Genomic DNA, 16819 nt, shown 5'->3' on the forward strand with positions numbered 1-16819 from the left:
TGGGATCAATATGTAAAATAAGAAAAAAATTAATTTAAATCACAAAAATACATGATTTGAAAAAAAAGAACAACAATAAAACATACATGCTTTGTCAGTTCAACACTCTGAACTTGTATAATTTTCAGAGCAATAATATGTTCACACCCAAACATGGCTGTTCTCTGAATCAAATTTAGTGTATGTATATAAACACATACACAAGCATACATCTTTAATGTGGTCCTATAGACTCAAACCCAGGGCTTCATGCATGCTAGTCAAATGTTCTACTAACTGAGCAGTATCCCCAGCTTTTCAGGAGCTATAGTCTCCATTGTGTCCACGGTCACAATTTCTCTGTGAAGAATATTTAGGATTTCTGAATGAATAGTATTAACAAAGTGGATTAAAGAGTTAATAAAAGTAATTTATATTTTCTAACAAAGTCCTGGGTTTAATACCTGGCATCACATAAAACAAAACTAGGTGCAGTGGTATACATCTGTAAATTAAATATTCAGGAAATAAACAGAAGAATTAGGCATTCAAGATAATCTTTGCCTATATGGGAAATCTGAGGCCAGTCTGGTCTGCATGTGAGCCTATGTCAAAATGTATGCATGTGTACACGCCAGCACTTGCAAATACAAGTTATTCTATTTTCTAGACTCATTATTCCAATCAGGCTAGCTAGCTAAATTTTATTTTTGAGTTGGCATAGTGGTGCAGCACTGGGAAAAGGGGGCAGAGAAGGCAGATCTTTGCAAGTTCAAGACCAGCCTGTTCTACATAGCAAAGTGCAGGCCAGCCACAGATGCACAGTGAAAGTTTGTGTCTCTCTTTTATTCCAAACACACACACACACACACACACACACACACACACACACACACACACACACAGCATTTAAAAAAAATTTGAGAAAGGGTTTCTCAATGTAGCTCTGGCTATCCTGGAACTCAATGTGTAGACCAGGCTGGCCTGAAACTTAGAGACATTTGCCTGCCTCTGCCTCCCGAATGCAGAGATCTACCTGCCTGGTCTACAGAGTGAGTCCCAGGACAGGCTCCAAAGCAATACAGAGAAACCCTGTCTCAAAAAAAAAAAAAAAAAAAAAAAAAAAAAAAAAAAAAAAAGAACAGAAAGAAAGAAAAGAAAAAAGACACTATCTAAAAAGAAAGAGCAAAGTAGATGGAAAAAGGATGTAGCTCTGGTGCATGCCAGCATTTTGAAGGAATCAGGCAGAGGAAGACAACATGAAAATGAGGCTCAGAAGCAGCTGAGAGCTGAGACCAGACAATTTCAGTGCCCTAGGGTAAGTGAAAGGCCTCCCAAAAGGTTAGTCCACAACCTAATCTAGAATCAGTAAATACTATCTTATTTTGAGAAAGGAACTTTGGCCAGGCAGTGGTGGTGTATGCAGATTTTGTGAGTTTGAGGCCAGCCTCGTCTACAAAAGTGAGTTCCAGGATAGGCTCCAAAGCTACAAAGAGAAACCTGTCTTGAAAAACCAAAAGGAAGGAAAGAAGGAAGGGAGGAAGGGAGAGAGAGAGGGGAGGAGGGAAAAAAGGAGGGATGGAGGGAGGGGGACTTTGTAGATGTAATTAAATGAAGGTCCCCAAGACAAAGAGATCATCTAGATAATTATCCAAGTGAATTCTATAAACACAAGGAGGGGGTGACTGTAGACAGATAGAAAAAAGAGGTAATGTGACCAGGGAGGCAGAGGCCAGAATAATATCCCCTTCAAAGGGGGCCCATACCCAACAGAAAGTAGAGGGTTAAGAGGCAAGAATAGAACCTTCCCTGGAGCTACTGAGGGATTGTAGGGCTCAGAACTGAAAAATCAATTTTTTGGGGGGGGGGTTGGTTTTAGTTTGTGTTTTATTTTTTGTTTTAGTGTTTTTTTAAAAAATATTTTATTATGTAAACAACATTCTGCCTCCATGTATGCCTGCATGACAGAAGGTGGCATCAGATTTTATTACGGATGGCTGTGAGTCACCATGTGGTTGCTGGGAATTGAACTCAGGACCTAGAAAGAGCAGCCATTGCTCTTAATCTCTGAGCCATCTCTCCAGTCCCCTGAGAATCAGTTTTAAGGCACCAGTTTATAGTAATTGTTACAGCAGCTGTAAGACACTGATACATGTCCAGTCAAGAGCCTATAGGTATTGAAGACTGCTGAAAGGTTGAACAAGAAGCAGCTAAGGAATGTCTATAGAAGGCAGTAGCATGCAGGATGCTTAAGACCTAAATGAGAGCAGTCTCCATGAAGAGAAAGAAGGAGGAAGGCCAAATGGTGGTGCAAAAAACTGCAGGTAACACTGAGAGACAGCTGCCAAAGAAAGCCGCGGACTTGACTTTGTGGGCTCTAGAGGGTCAAGAGGTTGGCAGAAACTTTTATCTTCACACTGGTAAAGTTAGTGCATGTTAAGTGACAGTAAAAGGCTCTACTGGAGAAAGAAGAAATAAAAGATAGTCTAGGTTCTGGGAAAGCAGGAGCTACTGCTGCTATTTTATGAACAAGAAGAAGAAGATGATGATAGCAGCTCTGACTGGCCAGAAACTCACCATATAGACCAGGCTAGGACTAAAGGTGTATACCACTATGCCTGGCTCAACTGTTATTTTTGAATAGCTGAGATAGTCCCATGTTCTAAAGTCTAAATGCCTGGAATTTGTACTAGTAACAGATGGTGGCAGGGTGAGCAGTGAGTCAGTGAATCAGAGGAAGAACATGTAGAGGGCCACATGAGACACTCTAACCTGTAGCAGTGGTGCTGCTATACAGCTGCCAGAGCAACCTATCAAACTCCAGCTCCCTGGTTATCTTTTGGTTTCTCCTAATTATTTGCAGGATCATACCCATGCACATGCTTGCATGAACACACACACTTTTTTTTTTTTTTTTTTGAACTTGAAATTCACCTGCTTCATCTTCTTGGTGCTAGAATCAGACACATACTAAATAGAGTTCAATCTGTAGTACTAACAATAATAACAACATATTTATAGCCTGGTGTGATGGCTTACACAGTTATCCCAGCATTGTAGAGGCAGGAGGATCATGAGTTTGAAGCTAGCCTGTGCTACAAAATGAGGCACTATGTGCTATAAAATGAGACACTGTCCAAACAAACAATAAGACATAATTCCATAAGCTTTTTATGTATAATTTGTTTTATGTACCATATTTACTTCAACTATGTGTATTCTTTTTCATCATATTAAACAAAGCCTTCCTTTATTAAATATACAAACTCATCATTTGGTGGGGGGGCAGGCAAGACAAGAGCAGGAGTGGTGGCTCATTTTCTGTAGGATGGAGAGAATCAGAAGAATATATATGCAGAGATTGAAAAACTAAGTTCCAGATACCCTCTAATTAGAATTATTTTATCTTCCATACTTCCATTTTTATGAGAGGTTACTTAGACTTTAGCAGAAAAGAAGTATGGAATTATCTACCCTATTAGGCCTTCCTATTCTGACCACAAGACAAAAATACTCCAATACTTCCCACCTAATGCACCACTTATAAACATACTGTTAATGTGTTTGTCAAAACACAGGAAACTCAACTGTCCTGTAATTACAAATTGACAAAGCTAGGCCTTTGGTACTTGCCTGTAATTCTAGCTATTAAGGAAGCTGAGGCAGGGGGACTGGAAAGACAAGGCCTGCCTGGACTATGGTGACATCAAATCAAAATCAGATTGAGTAACTTATTCGAGATACTGTCTCAATCAAAGAGGTATAAAAAGTATAAAGAGGTCTGGAATATAGTTAGAGCATTGTCTGATATGTGAAAGGCCCTGAGTTCAATCTGTATTTTTAAAGAATAAAACACAACTTTGGTGGTACACGCCTTTAGTCCCAGCACTGGGGAGGCAGAGGCAGGCCTGGTTTACAGAACTAATTTAGCACAGGCTCCAAAGCAATACAGAGAAACCCTGTCTTGAAAAACCAACCAACCAATCATCAACAAAACAAAACAAAAAAACAAACAACCCTCCTCACCCCCACACAACTTTCCATCCAGTGGTGATGGCACATACCTTCAATCCCAGCACTTGGGAGACAGAGCCAGGAACCAGCCTGATCTACAGATCGAATTCCATGACATCTAGGGCTATACAGAGAAATCCTGTCTTGAGAATAAGGAAAGCAATACAAACCAACCAAACAAAAAACACAACTTTCAAAACCTTATTAGTTAAAGATATCTGGTGATACATGAATGTAATCCTAGCACCAGAGAAGATGAAGTAGAAGGATAATAGTCAATTTTAGGTTATCTTGATCTATACAGTAATAACCTGACTGCCCACCCTAAATCAAATGAAAACAAAACCACAATATCCCCAAACAACAAAGAATTACTAGTAGATGAAAAAGTCAAGGAACAAAATAATCATGTTTGTTTCCTAAGAGAGAGAGAGAGAGAGAAAGAGAGAGAGAGAGAGAGAGAGAGAGAGAGAGAGAGAGAGAGAGAGAGAGAGAGAGAGAGAGAGAAACCAAAGAATTACAGAGACAGCTTTTAAATTAAAGTGAAGGCTACCGGATTAGAAAGACAATGTAAATGAAACCCAACCTCTTTGCTGATGTTATACTCCACTCATTATAAATCTCTAAAGCCCCACACTGACAGAGTGATGTAAACCCTCTGGGAAGAATTATCACCCTAAGCTTAAGGTAGCAGTTCTGTCCCTGGACCAGAGCCAAGAACAGTTAGGAACGTATCTCTTGGAAGCATTTCCATCCCTGCTTTGTCAGGTCTAAGACAACACTCTTTACTTTTGCTTGTTAATTTGCAACAGATCATTCTAATAGACTAAAGAGGACTACAGGTTATTCCTTTAATACAGTGGCAAAATTCTATGTGGAACAGACATTCTAATTAGTCTAATTTCAACAATTCTTAAATTGACATTCTTTAAACACTAGTCTAAGGAAAGATAAGAAACAAATAAAATCTCATAGCTAAGTGCTGGAAAAATGGCTCACTGGGTACAGTACTTGCTGTGAAAGCAAGAACCTGAATTCAATCCCTACCACCTATGTAAAAAAAAAAAAAAAAACCAGATGCCAGGCCTGGGGCAGTACAAACAGGAGACTTTCTGGGGCTTCCTGGCAAGCCAGCCTTGTGAAATCAAGGTTCAGTGAGAGATGCTGTCTCAAAAAATAAGGTGGACAGCAACTGAGAGATATCTAATGTTGACCTTTGGCCTCTGCATGTGCATACATTTGATTGATTATATATGCTTACATTTACACAGTCATGAATACAGTTAAGAAGTCTTGTTCAATTTACCAAATACTTCCTAATTTTATTAATTTAGTCATTATTTATTTATTTATTTATTTTTTGAGGCAGGGTTTCTCTGTGTAGCTTTGGAGGTTGTCCTGGAACTCGCTCTGTAGACTAGGCTGGCCTCGAACTCAGAGATCCACCTGCCTCTGCCTTCTGAGTGCTGGGATTAAAGGCGTGTGCCACCAATGCCTGGCTATTTCTTTTATTTTTATCTATTAATTTATTATTGTTATGATGTGAATGTAGCTCACTCAAAATTCAGGTGCTAATGTACCACATGACATCCTCCCAGGATGAAGCCAGGGTGCTTCTCTCTCAAGTGGGATTGAAGGCACTCAATGGCGTTAGTGGCTATGATTTTCTCCTCATGAGCTGAAGGCCAGATATAAAATCTACCAGAGTGGAATCATCTGAATTCAAAGAATTCTACACTGCCGAGACCAGCCAAATGATCATTGTATTTGATACAATTTTGAGAAAAAGAAAAAAGAATTGTCATAACTAAGAGGGGAAAAGAGAGCCTAGATATATGAGTAAGACAAACATAGGACACACACACACACACACACACACACACACACACACACACACACACACACACACACACACGTGTTCCCTCAGAAGAGCCATATTTCAAGAGGGACAAACTTTCAAAGTTAACTATCGAAGAACTCTTGTTCAGGAGGTCAAGGCCAGGACAAAATTGCTCTCTGGGAAGGAGGAGGGTACTTTCCTGTGCTGTAGTCAGGAAGGCAAGTTTTAGAGAAGGAAGTCTTCAGTGGTGGATTACACCACAGGACCTTTGGAAAAACTGAGGAATCTTGAACTATGTAAATTGTAAAAATAGAACTAACATTACCATGAAATGAGAAAGATTTTAAGCCAAATTCCCCTAGACCAACAGTTCTCAACTTGTGTGTCTTGACCCCTTTGGGTCACATATCAAATATTTATATTATGATTCATCAAAATTTCAGTTATGAAGTAGCAATGAAATAATTTTATGATTGGGAGTTACCACAACATGAGTAAGTGTATTAAAGGGATGTTGAGAACCAGTGTACTAGACCTTTTAGAATAAGAGAAGCCCCCTCCCAATGACTTAATATGTAGAAAACAACCATGTGAACTACTCAAAATCCAGGAGATAGAACAAGGTAAATTTATAGCTCTTCTAAGTACTTGATGGCTACTATGATCCTTTCACAGGCTCTTCCACAGTCAATCTGGCGTGAGATATTACTTCAATAATGAAAGTGCCAGAACTGGACTTCAGCTTAGATCTTTTTTTTTTTTTTTTTTTTTCCTGAAGTCAATGTTGAAAGCAATTGTCCTACTATGGAGCTGCACTGATTCTCCTTTTACTTTTCTTTTTTCTTTTAAATGTAAGACAGAATCTCACTTTGTCAATGTTGGCTAGCTTGAACCTCACTATGTAGACCAGGCTGGCCTTGAATGAGATCTGCCTACCTTTGCCTCCCAAGTGCAGGAATTAAAAGGACATACTACCATACCTGGCTTGCTTTGGTTTTTGAGACACCATACCCGGCTTGTTTTGTGTTTTGGACAGGGTCTTGCTAAGTTGTCCAGGTTGGCCGAAAACTTGCCATGCTCTTGCCTCAGCCTCCTGGGCATCTGGAATTAATTGCATGTTATCACCTCACCTGATAAGCCCATGCTCTTAATTACTACCCATTCAATTTCAGAAAAAGCTATGAACAACTGATTTTTTTTTTCAAATATTACAAATCACCAGGGAATAGGAACTGAAGACAAATGCTATTTGGTAAGAGAATTGAGGTAGTTGGAAGGAACACATTCACATTACCCATTAGTATGTTTAAATTAAATATGATGCACAATATCCCTTACCATAAACATTCAAAGCTGTATTCAATCAGATGTTAGCTAATACTTTCAGAATACCTATAATTTCTATTTTAAAAAACATTTTAATAATTTATGTATTCTTATTTTATGTTCATTGGAGTTTTGCTTGCATGTATGTCTATATAAGGGTGTCAGATCCCCTGGAACTGGACAGAGTTACAGACAGTTGTGAGTTGCCACGTGGGTGTTGAAAATTAAACCCAGGTCCTCTGGAAGAGCAGCCAGTGCTCTTAACTGCTGAGCCATCTTGCTAGCCCCCACCTATAATCTCTTATAGGCAACTCTAACATCCCAAAAGCTTTAAAAGTTTAATCCCTGCCCCCTCCCCCATGTATTTCATGTCAGAACCTGGTAGTAGAACTTGACCTCAACTGATGTGAGGCCTTCATTGGCTTGCCTGGCATAAACACTTTTGTTTGCTCAGAAGTATGAACATGTTTAACAGTGATACCCTAGAAGCTACAGAGTATTGCATACAAAGAACACATCTTTCTAGACTGAGTCTCATCTGGCCTTACAGGTTTCAGAGCCTCTACAGATTTACCTTCCAAAGAATCTTATTACTGAGAGTTACTATACTTCTGAGGTACTCTAAAGTCTTCAGGAACTCAAACTAGTAATATTTTGAAATTTCTGTAGGAAAACAGGATTATAATTTTTTTTAATCGCAAAATATAAAAATCTTACTGATGCCATTTTACAAGAGACTATTTAGCACTGAAAAACAGGGAACTCTTATGTTTTTGGTTGTGAGCCTAGCCTTTAATGGCTGAGCCATCTCTCCAGCCCACAGTGAATGGAGAGAGAAGTAGGAGAAAGAGAGGGGGAGGAGAGGAAAACATGTGCAACGACTAGGAAGATTGAGTCCGGGTAGAAATAGAAGACAGGAAAGGGAGAAGGAGAGAGGGAGAGGGAGGGAGAGGGAGAGGGAGGGAGAGGGAGAGGGAGGGAAAGGGAGAGGGAGAGGGAGAGGGAGAGAGAGAGAGAGAATAAAAGAGGGAGCCAATATTGGTTTGAAGAGAAAATTGAAACCAAAGAAAGGTCTAGAGACCTACAAGACTGCCACCAACTAACAATTTGAGCTTCCGTGGAAAGGCTACCATAAATGCCCTTCCTGGATAGTGAGATCAACAACTAACTTATCCATGGAGCCCTCATCTAATAACTGTTAGAAACAGAAGCAAACACCCATACATAAACACTGAGTCGAACTAGAACCCAGATGCAGATGGAGAGGACAAGACCAAGCTGCAGAAACACATAGAGACAGCTGCCCTGAACAAGGAGGAGCTAACAGGCCCCTAGACTGATAGCTGGGAAGCCAGCATGGGACTGATTCAGGACCCCCCCCTGAATATGGGTCTCAGCCAGAAGGACTGAGCAGTCTAAGGGACCTCAGACAGTGGAGCCAGGATGTATCCCTGGTGCACAAAAGGACTTTGTGAACATATCCCCCATGAAGGGATAATTGCCTTAACCTAGAGACAGGAGAGAAGCCCTAGTCCCTAGTTCACAGGACCTGTCAGATCTACATGACCCCAACTGGATGTCATTGCCCTACATATGGAATTGGGGTGAGGGGATAGGAGGGGAGGGTGGTTAGGGTGCATGTGAGAGAGCAGAGAAGGTAAAAGTGAGGGAGGGAGGAAGGAAAGGAAGGAGGGAGGGAGGGGGAACTGGGATCGACATGTAAAACAATAAATAAAAAAGAAAAGAAAAACAGGGAACTAAGAGAAAAATACAACAAAGAAATAGCAGGGGAGTCTTAATTCAATGCAAAAGGCAATCTGACAGGCCATATGAATTTAGTTTTATGATAAACACTATAAGGTCCTCATTATCTTATTCTACAGGCTGGTGAAAAATTCACAAGAGACTAGCACCATCTGACCCATGATTTAGCACCAAGATGTTTATGTAAAATTGGTTTATGTTGCTGGGTTGAAGAGATGGCTCTGTTAGCAAAGTGTTCAAATATGAGGACCAGAGTTTGAGCCTCAAACTCATGTAAAATGCCAGTAACCCCAGCACTGGGGTGGCAGAAATAGGATGATCCCTGGAAACTCACCACCAACTTGTCTAATGTAACAAGTGAGTTATATGTATAGTGAGTGTGACCTTGTCTCAAAATGCAAAGTGGATCACAGTGAAATCTAGGCCAGCATGATCTACACAGAAAGTTCCAGGGAAGCCTGTACTAGAGAAGCTATGTAAACAAACAAATAGGTAAATAAATAAAGTGGAGAGTGAGGAAGGCATTCAACACTGACCTCTCTGGCCTATAAACACACATACAGGAACACTTACACAATACTGAAGTTTACAAAAATGTAGGTTATGAGGTTCCACCTTAAGAGATTACAACTCCAGAGGTCATGAGTTCAATTCCCAGCAACCACATGATAGATCACAACCATCTATAATGAGATCTGGTGCTTTCTTCTGGCATGAAGGCAAACATGCAGGCAAAACACTGTATGCATAATAAAATCTTAAAAAAAAAAAAAGATGACAACTAAGATAGTTTGGAGAGACGTCCTGGAAGCCTATACTGTTCTTTAGAAAATGCCTATGTTGTTTCTGATATGCTGCCAGACCTCAGAATAGTGGCTAGCCTAGAATCTAATTCTCCCTTTCCTTTACACAAACTTTTCTCTGGGGTGAGGGAATAAAATAAGCATGTGTTCTCTCAGGGAAGCACTAAACCACTGTGTATAACAGTTACTTCTCCAAATAGTTCATGTTGATCTAGCTGCTCAATTTGAAAAGGGAGCCTGAGAGAAGAAAATTAGACATTAGACAGCTGACAAGTCAGGAAAACTTCACTGAAACAAAACTCTATATAGAGGTAAGGCTTCCAGAGCTCCTCTCCTCCTCACCCAAACATGCTGCATATGATACTTCAGTTCAGACAGTATCGCAAACAATAAAAATCCAAAATTATCTGTAGCTGGGTATGCTGTCACACACCTGCAATCCTAGCACATGTTGGTTATACAGAGTTCCAGGCAAGTCTGGGCTACATAAGACTATCTCAAAACAAAAAAGGTCCCCCCCCCCCCCGCAAAAAACCCCTGCGTATACAGTATTATAGTATTTATGTATCTAAACATGACATACTTATGCATGAGAACACACATGTTCCTTAACCAGTGTCTTCAGTTTTCAGCTTCCTATGACTTTGGCTTCATTTTTCACTTTTTCTTTCCTTTTTTAAAAGTATTCATTTATTTATTTTTATGTGTGTTCATGTTATACCTGCATGTATGTCTGTGTACCATGTGCATAGCTGATGCCCATAGAGGACAGAAGAGGGCATTAGATACCTGGAAACTGGAGTTACCGAAATCTGTGTGATACAACATGGGTGCTAGGAATTGAACCCAGGTTCTCTGAAAGGCACCCACTGCTCTTAACCACTGAGTCATCTCTCTAGTTCCATTTTTTAATTTCAAAAGGATTTCAGGACTTACTGTTACCACTCAGTGCAATGACAAACCACTTAAAAGACACAGAAAGTGGCCTCTAGCACTGACCTGCACTCAGCCTTCAAAGCTTATTTCTGCAATGTTCTCTAGATAGAGAAAACCTTGAATCAGCATTTCAAGGAGACTAGCAGGTACAGATATGAAAAGATGATGAAGTTTCCTGAGCATGCCTGGTAGATTGAAAAAAATAACAATAAAAATAAAAAGTAAACAATGAAAATATACTCAAGAAAGGAAAAAAACAAAAACAAACAAACAAACAAACAAAAAACCTGCAAAAGGCTTGGCCAGAGGGCACAGTACGATGAATTAACCATGACTGCAAAAACTATAAGTTTTAGGGGGAGAATGTAAAACTCTCTGGTTGGGGCTGAGGAGTCTATGACAATTTACTAATGCAGGCATTAAATTCTGCAGTGTGTAACATGGTAATGATGGTAATGTTTACTTAACTACCTATGATACTTAACTACCTATGAAACTCCCATGTATCACACACTATAAGTGCTGAGAATATAATGAAATACACACACAGAGCTTACAAGCCATCAAAGAGACAGATAGACGAAGAAATATTTGCCATGTAATGTGAAATAAGAGATACGAGTAAAATGCAGTCTAAATTAAAGGAAAGGAGTAATTAGTGACATGTCCGTTGCTGAGGGGCATTGTCTAAGAAGTGCTCTTTGAGCACAGAGAGGCACCATACAGACATACAGATAGGAGGAGTGGGTCCTACTTTACTTGAATTGGTATTTTCAATTAAAATTTTATAGTTTATAACTAGCATACTGTTATAAAAATTGTTAAGCACAAAAAATTAGGATAGACAAAATGATGGTGTCTACAGAGCACTACATATTCACCTCCCTCAGTAATTATTTTATACTTGCTGTGTATGTTCATGTGTATACATACAGATATATGTATTTTAAAAATAGAAATGGGTAAATCTTTGTTGTTTAGTCATTTTGATGAGATACATATATATTCCTTAAGTGTACACAAGCTTTGTCCAAAGAAGTCTTGCTTCATGTTTCTATATAATAAGAATTAGGAATGGGGCTAACTTTTAGTGGAGTAAACATGTAATCAGTTGGGGATCTAGTCTGAACTATTCCAGAGGCTTCTTTAGGGTATATGAGCATGAACTGTTTATAATAGTGTAATGGTATCCATCAAAGGGAAATAGCCACATAAACTGTGGTACTCTGTGAAGTAGCAAAGAAGAATAATGGTCTATGAACTGAAGAAGAAAAGACTGGGAGAGGTGGCTGAATGTGTGTGTGTGTGTGTGTGTGTGTGTGTGTGTGTGTGTGAATCAACTTATATAATGCCTTCTTTAGGAAGCCTGTAACCCTGTTCCCCACCTCCTCCCTTTCAGGAGGAATTGAGAAGTTCCCAGATCAGATACCTGTGCAACAGTCGCCATGTATCAGGTTATCAACCAAGCATCAAGGACAGAAGGATGAAACTGTGGAACCTGCTATCATGGAGTTCACAGTGTGTAGCAAGGAAAGAGAGCCATATGAACAAGTAGTTCTACCACAATACAACTAGATGCAGCACCAGGAGGAAGAGGTATTGAATATTTGTCACCCATTCTGCTAGATGCTTTATCTGACAGTACCTATTATCATGTAAGATAGTGTCTAAAGATTAAGCCCACAAAATCCTAGGACCCCTCAGTTACCCTCTGAAGAAAAGTAACTGTCTCCAGAATCCTATCCAAATATACTGGTTTTCGAGACAGATAACACATGAAACCAACACCTTTTGTCTACAAGTACCACAGCTAAAGAATACATAAAAGAACCAAGAACCTTGCTTGACTCAAAATTCTGTCCAATAGGACTCTTCCATTTTAGAAGATGAAAGACCAGGTAGTTTCCTTTGGGGGAAAAAAAGTTGGGTGGACAAAGCATGAGAGGGTGGGTATCCAGGACTGAAATAGTATCTTAAATATTGCCAAGTTGTTGCTCTATATCAGTGGTTCTAAACCTGTGGGTCACAACCCCTTAGGAGGTCAAATAACTCTTGTCACAGAGGTCACATATCGGATATTCTGCATATCAGAATTTTATATTAAGATCCATAACAATAGCAATGTTTCAGTTTTGAAGTACCAACAAAAACAATTTTATGGTTGGGAGTCACAACAACATGAGGAACTGTACTAAGAGTCACAGCATTAGGAAAGCTGAGAACCACTAATCTATATGGTCTTGAAAGCACTGAAGTCGAGACAATATGAATGCTGAAATGATTTCCCATTCTCTTTTACATTCATCCCTCATCACCACAGACAATGGATATGCCTCTCCCTTGAAATGTAAATCAATCTTGAAATTAGGACACAGTTCAAAAGTCCAAGTTGTACCACAGCTATTCATTTAGTATATTACAAATCCAGATTTCAAAGAACAGGTCAGCACTATAACCCACAAATGAGGAGGTGGCTTAGTTAGTAAAGTACTTGTCTTAGAAATATAAAGACCTGATATTGGTCCCCAGAACCCACCTAAAAAAGGTAAGCATGGTGGTGTAATCTTGTAGTACCAGCCCTGCCAGGGCAGTTGGGCAAATCCCTGGCAAATGCTGGCAAGCCTACCTAGTGTAATTGGTGAGTTTCAGGCTGGCAAGAGATCCTACACTTCCTCCACATGCACACAAAGGAGGCCAGGTCCTAAGGAATACCTGAGATTGACCTCTGGTCTTCATAATCACAGGCACACATATATATCGCCTTCTCCCACCCCCATCCGCAGGAACACACAGATACAGGTTACTGGAGAAAGGCTAAAAAATATGAAAGAGTAGAAGTGATCTGAAAGTTCTCTTGGGCTTTGAAGCAGGAAAGAGTACACTTGGTGTCCAACCAGATAAGATAATCTCCAATTTCAACCTATGAAAGCCTTATTTTGCTTATTTTGCTAACTCAAATACAAGACCCAGAGGCCAGGCAGGACCTTAATCTATAGCTCATTTGCTATCATCTAAAGTAGAGTACAGTTTAATAAGTACTTGTTGAATGAATAAATAAGTGAGCAAATTTCCCAGTATACCAAAGGATCATTTTAGATGGATGTGGAGGAAGGGAATACCATGAAATAAAGACTAGGGATCATTCACAATACAATTCTATCTGTAAATCTTTTTACTTGTTAAAATTTGCATGTAATCTCCAAACTAATTCGGTGCTCCCTTTGATGTTATGGTGTGATGGTCCATTTTCATTGTTATCTTGACTAGACTTATTATCATCATAGAAAGTGAACAATCTGAATGTGAACAGCAGCATCCCAAACTAAGGAAGAAAAAAAAAAGTGAGCTGAGAATTCATCTCTGCTTACTGTGGATGCAATGGTACCAGCTCCTTCCAGCTCCAGCTGCTATGACAGACTGTACCCCTCAATCTGTGAGCCAGAACAAATCCTTCTTTCTTTAAGCTGCTTGTCAGGTACTTGCCACAAAAAGAAGACTAAGTCATACACATGGATATGTAGATAGCAGTATATGCCGATTCTTTGTGTTTGTCCCAAACTAAGGTAAGTAAGGCAAATTTGGACCTTCTTGGTTGGTGCTCACAAAGAGGCCAGAAGACAAAGGCAGTAGAGTGTAGTTTTGTGCTATAAACTCTAGCTTTGGGGTTAAATTGACAGAGTTTGAGTTTTAACTTTGGCACCTGTTAGTGAGCAAATCATACTTTTAGAAAATCATTCCATTATGTAAAAATATAGGGAAAATCTAGCAGGATAAATGGTTTTCAAGATTTAAGATTATAATCTACATGGGTTAGGTAGGTTAAGGAAATGCACTTCAGGGAGTCTAGAGCAATAAAAGATGAGGATGGAATACGGAGGAATGGAGTGTCTCCCTTGTTCCACACCCTGAACTGCAGAACACTCTATGCATTTAAGCCTTGATTTACAGGTCTCTCTACTAAACTCTATGATCAAGGTCAGATCTTTGGAAAGGAAGCAAAAGCTACCACCTACCACCCAAATCTCTAAATAAGCAATCACCATGTACAGATTCATCCAAACACATGATACATACACTTGGTTTTCAACTGCAAACTGACAGCAGTTTATAATAGTGACCAACTCAGAGATGTGCATTTTGCCTGTGACTTTTAGAACTGTTATAGTCGACATAAATTACAACAGTCTTAAAATCCTGCTCTTTCCAGTGTGATTCGATAAGGCTCAAACATATGGCCTATGAAAAACAAACAGACTTATTTCTTTCTGTATTAAAACTAAAATCTTACCACAGCAAAGCACAAGGACCTATATTAAACTTATCTGGCTACAATCGAGATAAAAACAGTAAAGCTTTTTCACAAAAGATTACAAACTCCAAAACATAGTGAATCTGATGCTAAATTTACAGCTTACTGTTCTCTTTTGAGAACTAAGAAAAATAGCCCCAGAGATATAGTCATGAAAATAACATGAGAATAGTGCAGTTTTGTACACATATATATTCTAATTATGTCTCCCTCTCTGCCCAAGGTACCAGATTCTTATTCCAATACTCAATTTCCTCTTGCCTCCAAAATAAAATCCTCACTGTCCAGTAGCCTTCAACTTCTAAACCTTAGTCAAAATTACGATTGATGAGCTCATTTCTTTCCAGTAAATGTCTGGCATAATTTTATCTGGGTATGAGACAGTGTAAATGACTACTTAGAAACATGTGGTTAGAACTGCTACTACCACTGCTACAGGATGCCAAACACTGCCATACTTTTAAGGTATAAACAGATCATCTGTAAAAAGACAATGCTGTAGGTTGTCTCTGAGCTGTTGCAATTCACTCAGAGGTTGTGTGTAATAATCACTTATGTCTCACAGCTGTACGGGATGCTCAGGCCCTTCCTTACACAGTAATTCAAGCTTTGGCTAGCTCTGTCAAATAGAACAAATAGGATCCAGCTCCATCCACGTAAGATTTCAAATTGGTTGCTGCTGGGAAGCCTTTCACTTTCAGCAGTTTTGAGCAAAAGGACTTTCTGGGGACAAAGATTCTAGAAGAGGAGAGTGATCAAATAGCATGTAAAGAAAGAGGAGGGAAGCAGAAATAGTTTAAGCAAGCCCATTCCAGTTCCGAACCTTGCAGAGCCTGTGTTCAGCGTCGTCATCTGCCTCTCTCGCCTTCACCCTTTCAGGTACCTAAAAGAAGTAAAGTGAGATGTTAGTTTCCAGGGGAAAAGAGCCTAAAATCTCGAGGTTGAGGGGGACAGTCGCGGAAGGCAGGAGAGAGGAGGCGCGGCGAGAGTCGGCAGGTCACAGCAAGGATGGTGAAAGAGGATGAGACAAGCTGGCCAGCTAGCGCCAGAGCATCGGACAGCCTGGGCCGGGACCAAGCCGGGAAAGGGGCTTTGCGCATTCTCGGACAGCCCGCGGGGAGAGAGAGGGGGCTTTGCGCGCTCCCGAGCGGCCCAAAAGGAGCGGGGCTGTGCGCATCCCCGGACAACCCGAGGGTCTAGCCTCGACGCCCGAACCCACCTGGCAGCGCGGACAACGCCGCCCCGAGGTCCACACCACAGTACAGCGCCGCCTCCTCAGCCAGAGCCACGGCGCACAAACCTCGGCCGCAAACACGCGTCTCGCCCTGCCCCCTGGAGTCAGTCATTGGCTACTGGACACCGCCCCATCCACCTATTGGACAGCAGAGAATGCCGCTCACTTACCTGGTTTTGATTGGTGTCGCCCACATCTTTCAGAAGCTCCAGCTTGTGATTGGTCTTAACATCTGTCCATTCGCTCCGCCCTTTCTGGAGACCACCAGTTCTGATTGGTTGAGGAAGCACTGGCCACACCTATATTTCAGCCCAAGGACGAATCATCCCCACGTAGGGGAGGAGCCCGAGCTCAGCAAACCCCGGTTTGTTTACAACGGCTCTTCTCCTGCTTCGTCCATTGGCTAAGATGGCAGCCATTCTTTCCTGTCTTGGTAACTCAGGAAGAGGTCTCTAAGGGGTTTCCTCTGATGTCTTCTAGCCAGAGCTGAGTTTTAAGTGCTATGAACAGGGATTAGCCTCTGTGTTAGGTCGCAATGTGGGACTACTTGGAAGAACGGAGGGGGACGTTTTTAGAAACAAACTTGACTTCTTCAGTCCCAGCACGTTCGAGGC

At 40.5% G+C, this 16819-nt stretch overlaps 1 protein-coding gene across 1 annotated transcript in view; it reads right to left on the reverse strand.

Annotated features, from left to right (window-relative positions):
- Paip2b (poly(A) binding protein interacting protein 2B) overlaps positions 1-16251 on the reverse strand; it is a 32441-nt gene extending 16190 nt beyond the window's left edge. The window contains exons 1-2 of the mRNA XM_051175016.1: positions 16191-16251; positions 15795-15854 (exon numbers count right to left, since the gene is read on the reverse strand). Coding sequence (XP_051030973.1) covers positions 15795-15823 — 29 coding nt within the window. The 5' untranslated portion in view covers positions 15824-15854; positions 16191-16251. The remainder of the gene's footprint in view (positions 1-15794; positions 15855-16190) is intronic.
- Between the last annotated feature and the right edge of the window lie 568 nt (positions 16252-16819).

The sequence above is a fragment of the Phodopus roborovskii genome, unplaced genomic scaffold, assembly GCF_943737965.1.
Source record: "Phodopus roborovskii unplaced genomic scaffold, PHOROB, whole genome shotgun sequence".
Taxonomy (NCBI): Eukaryota; Metazoa; Chordata; class Mammalia; order Rodentia; family Cricetidae; genus Phodopus; species Phodopus roborovskii.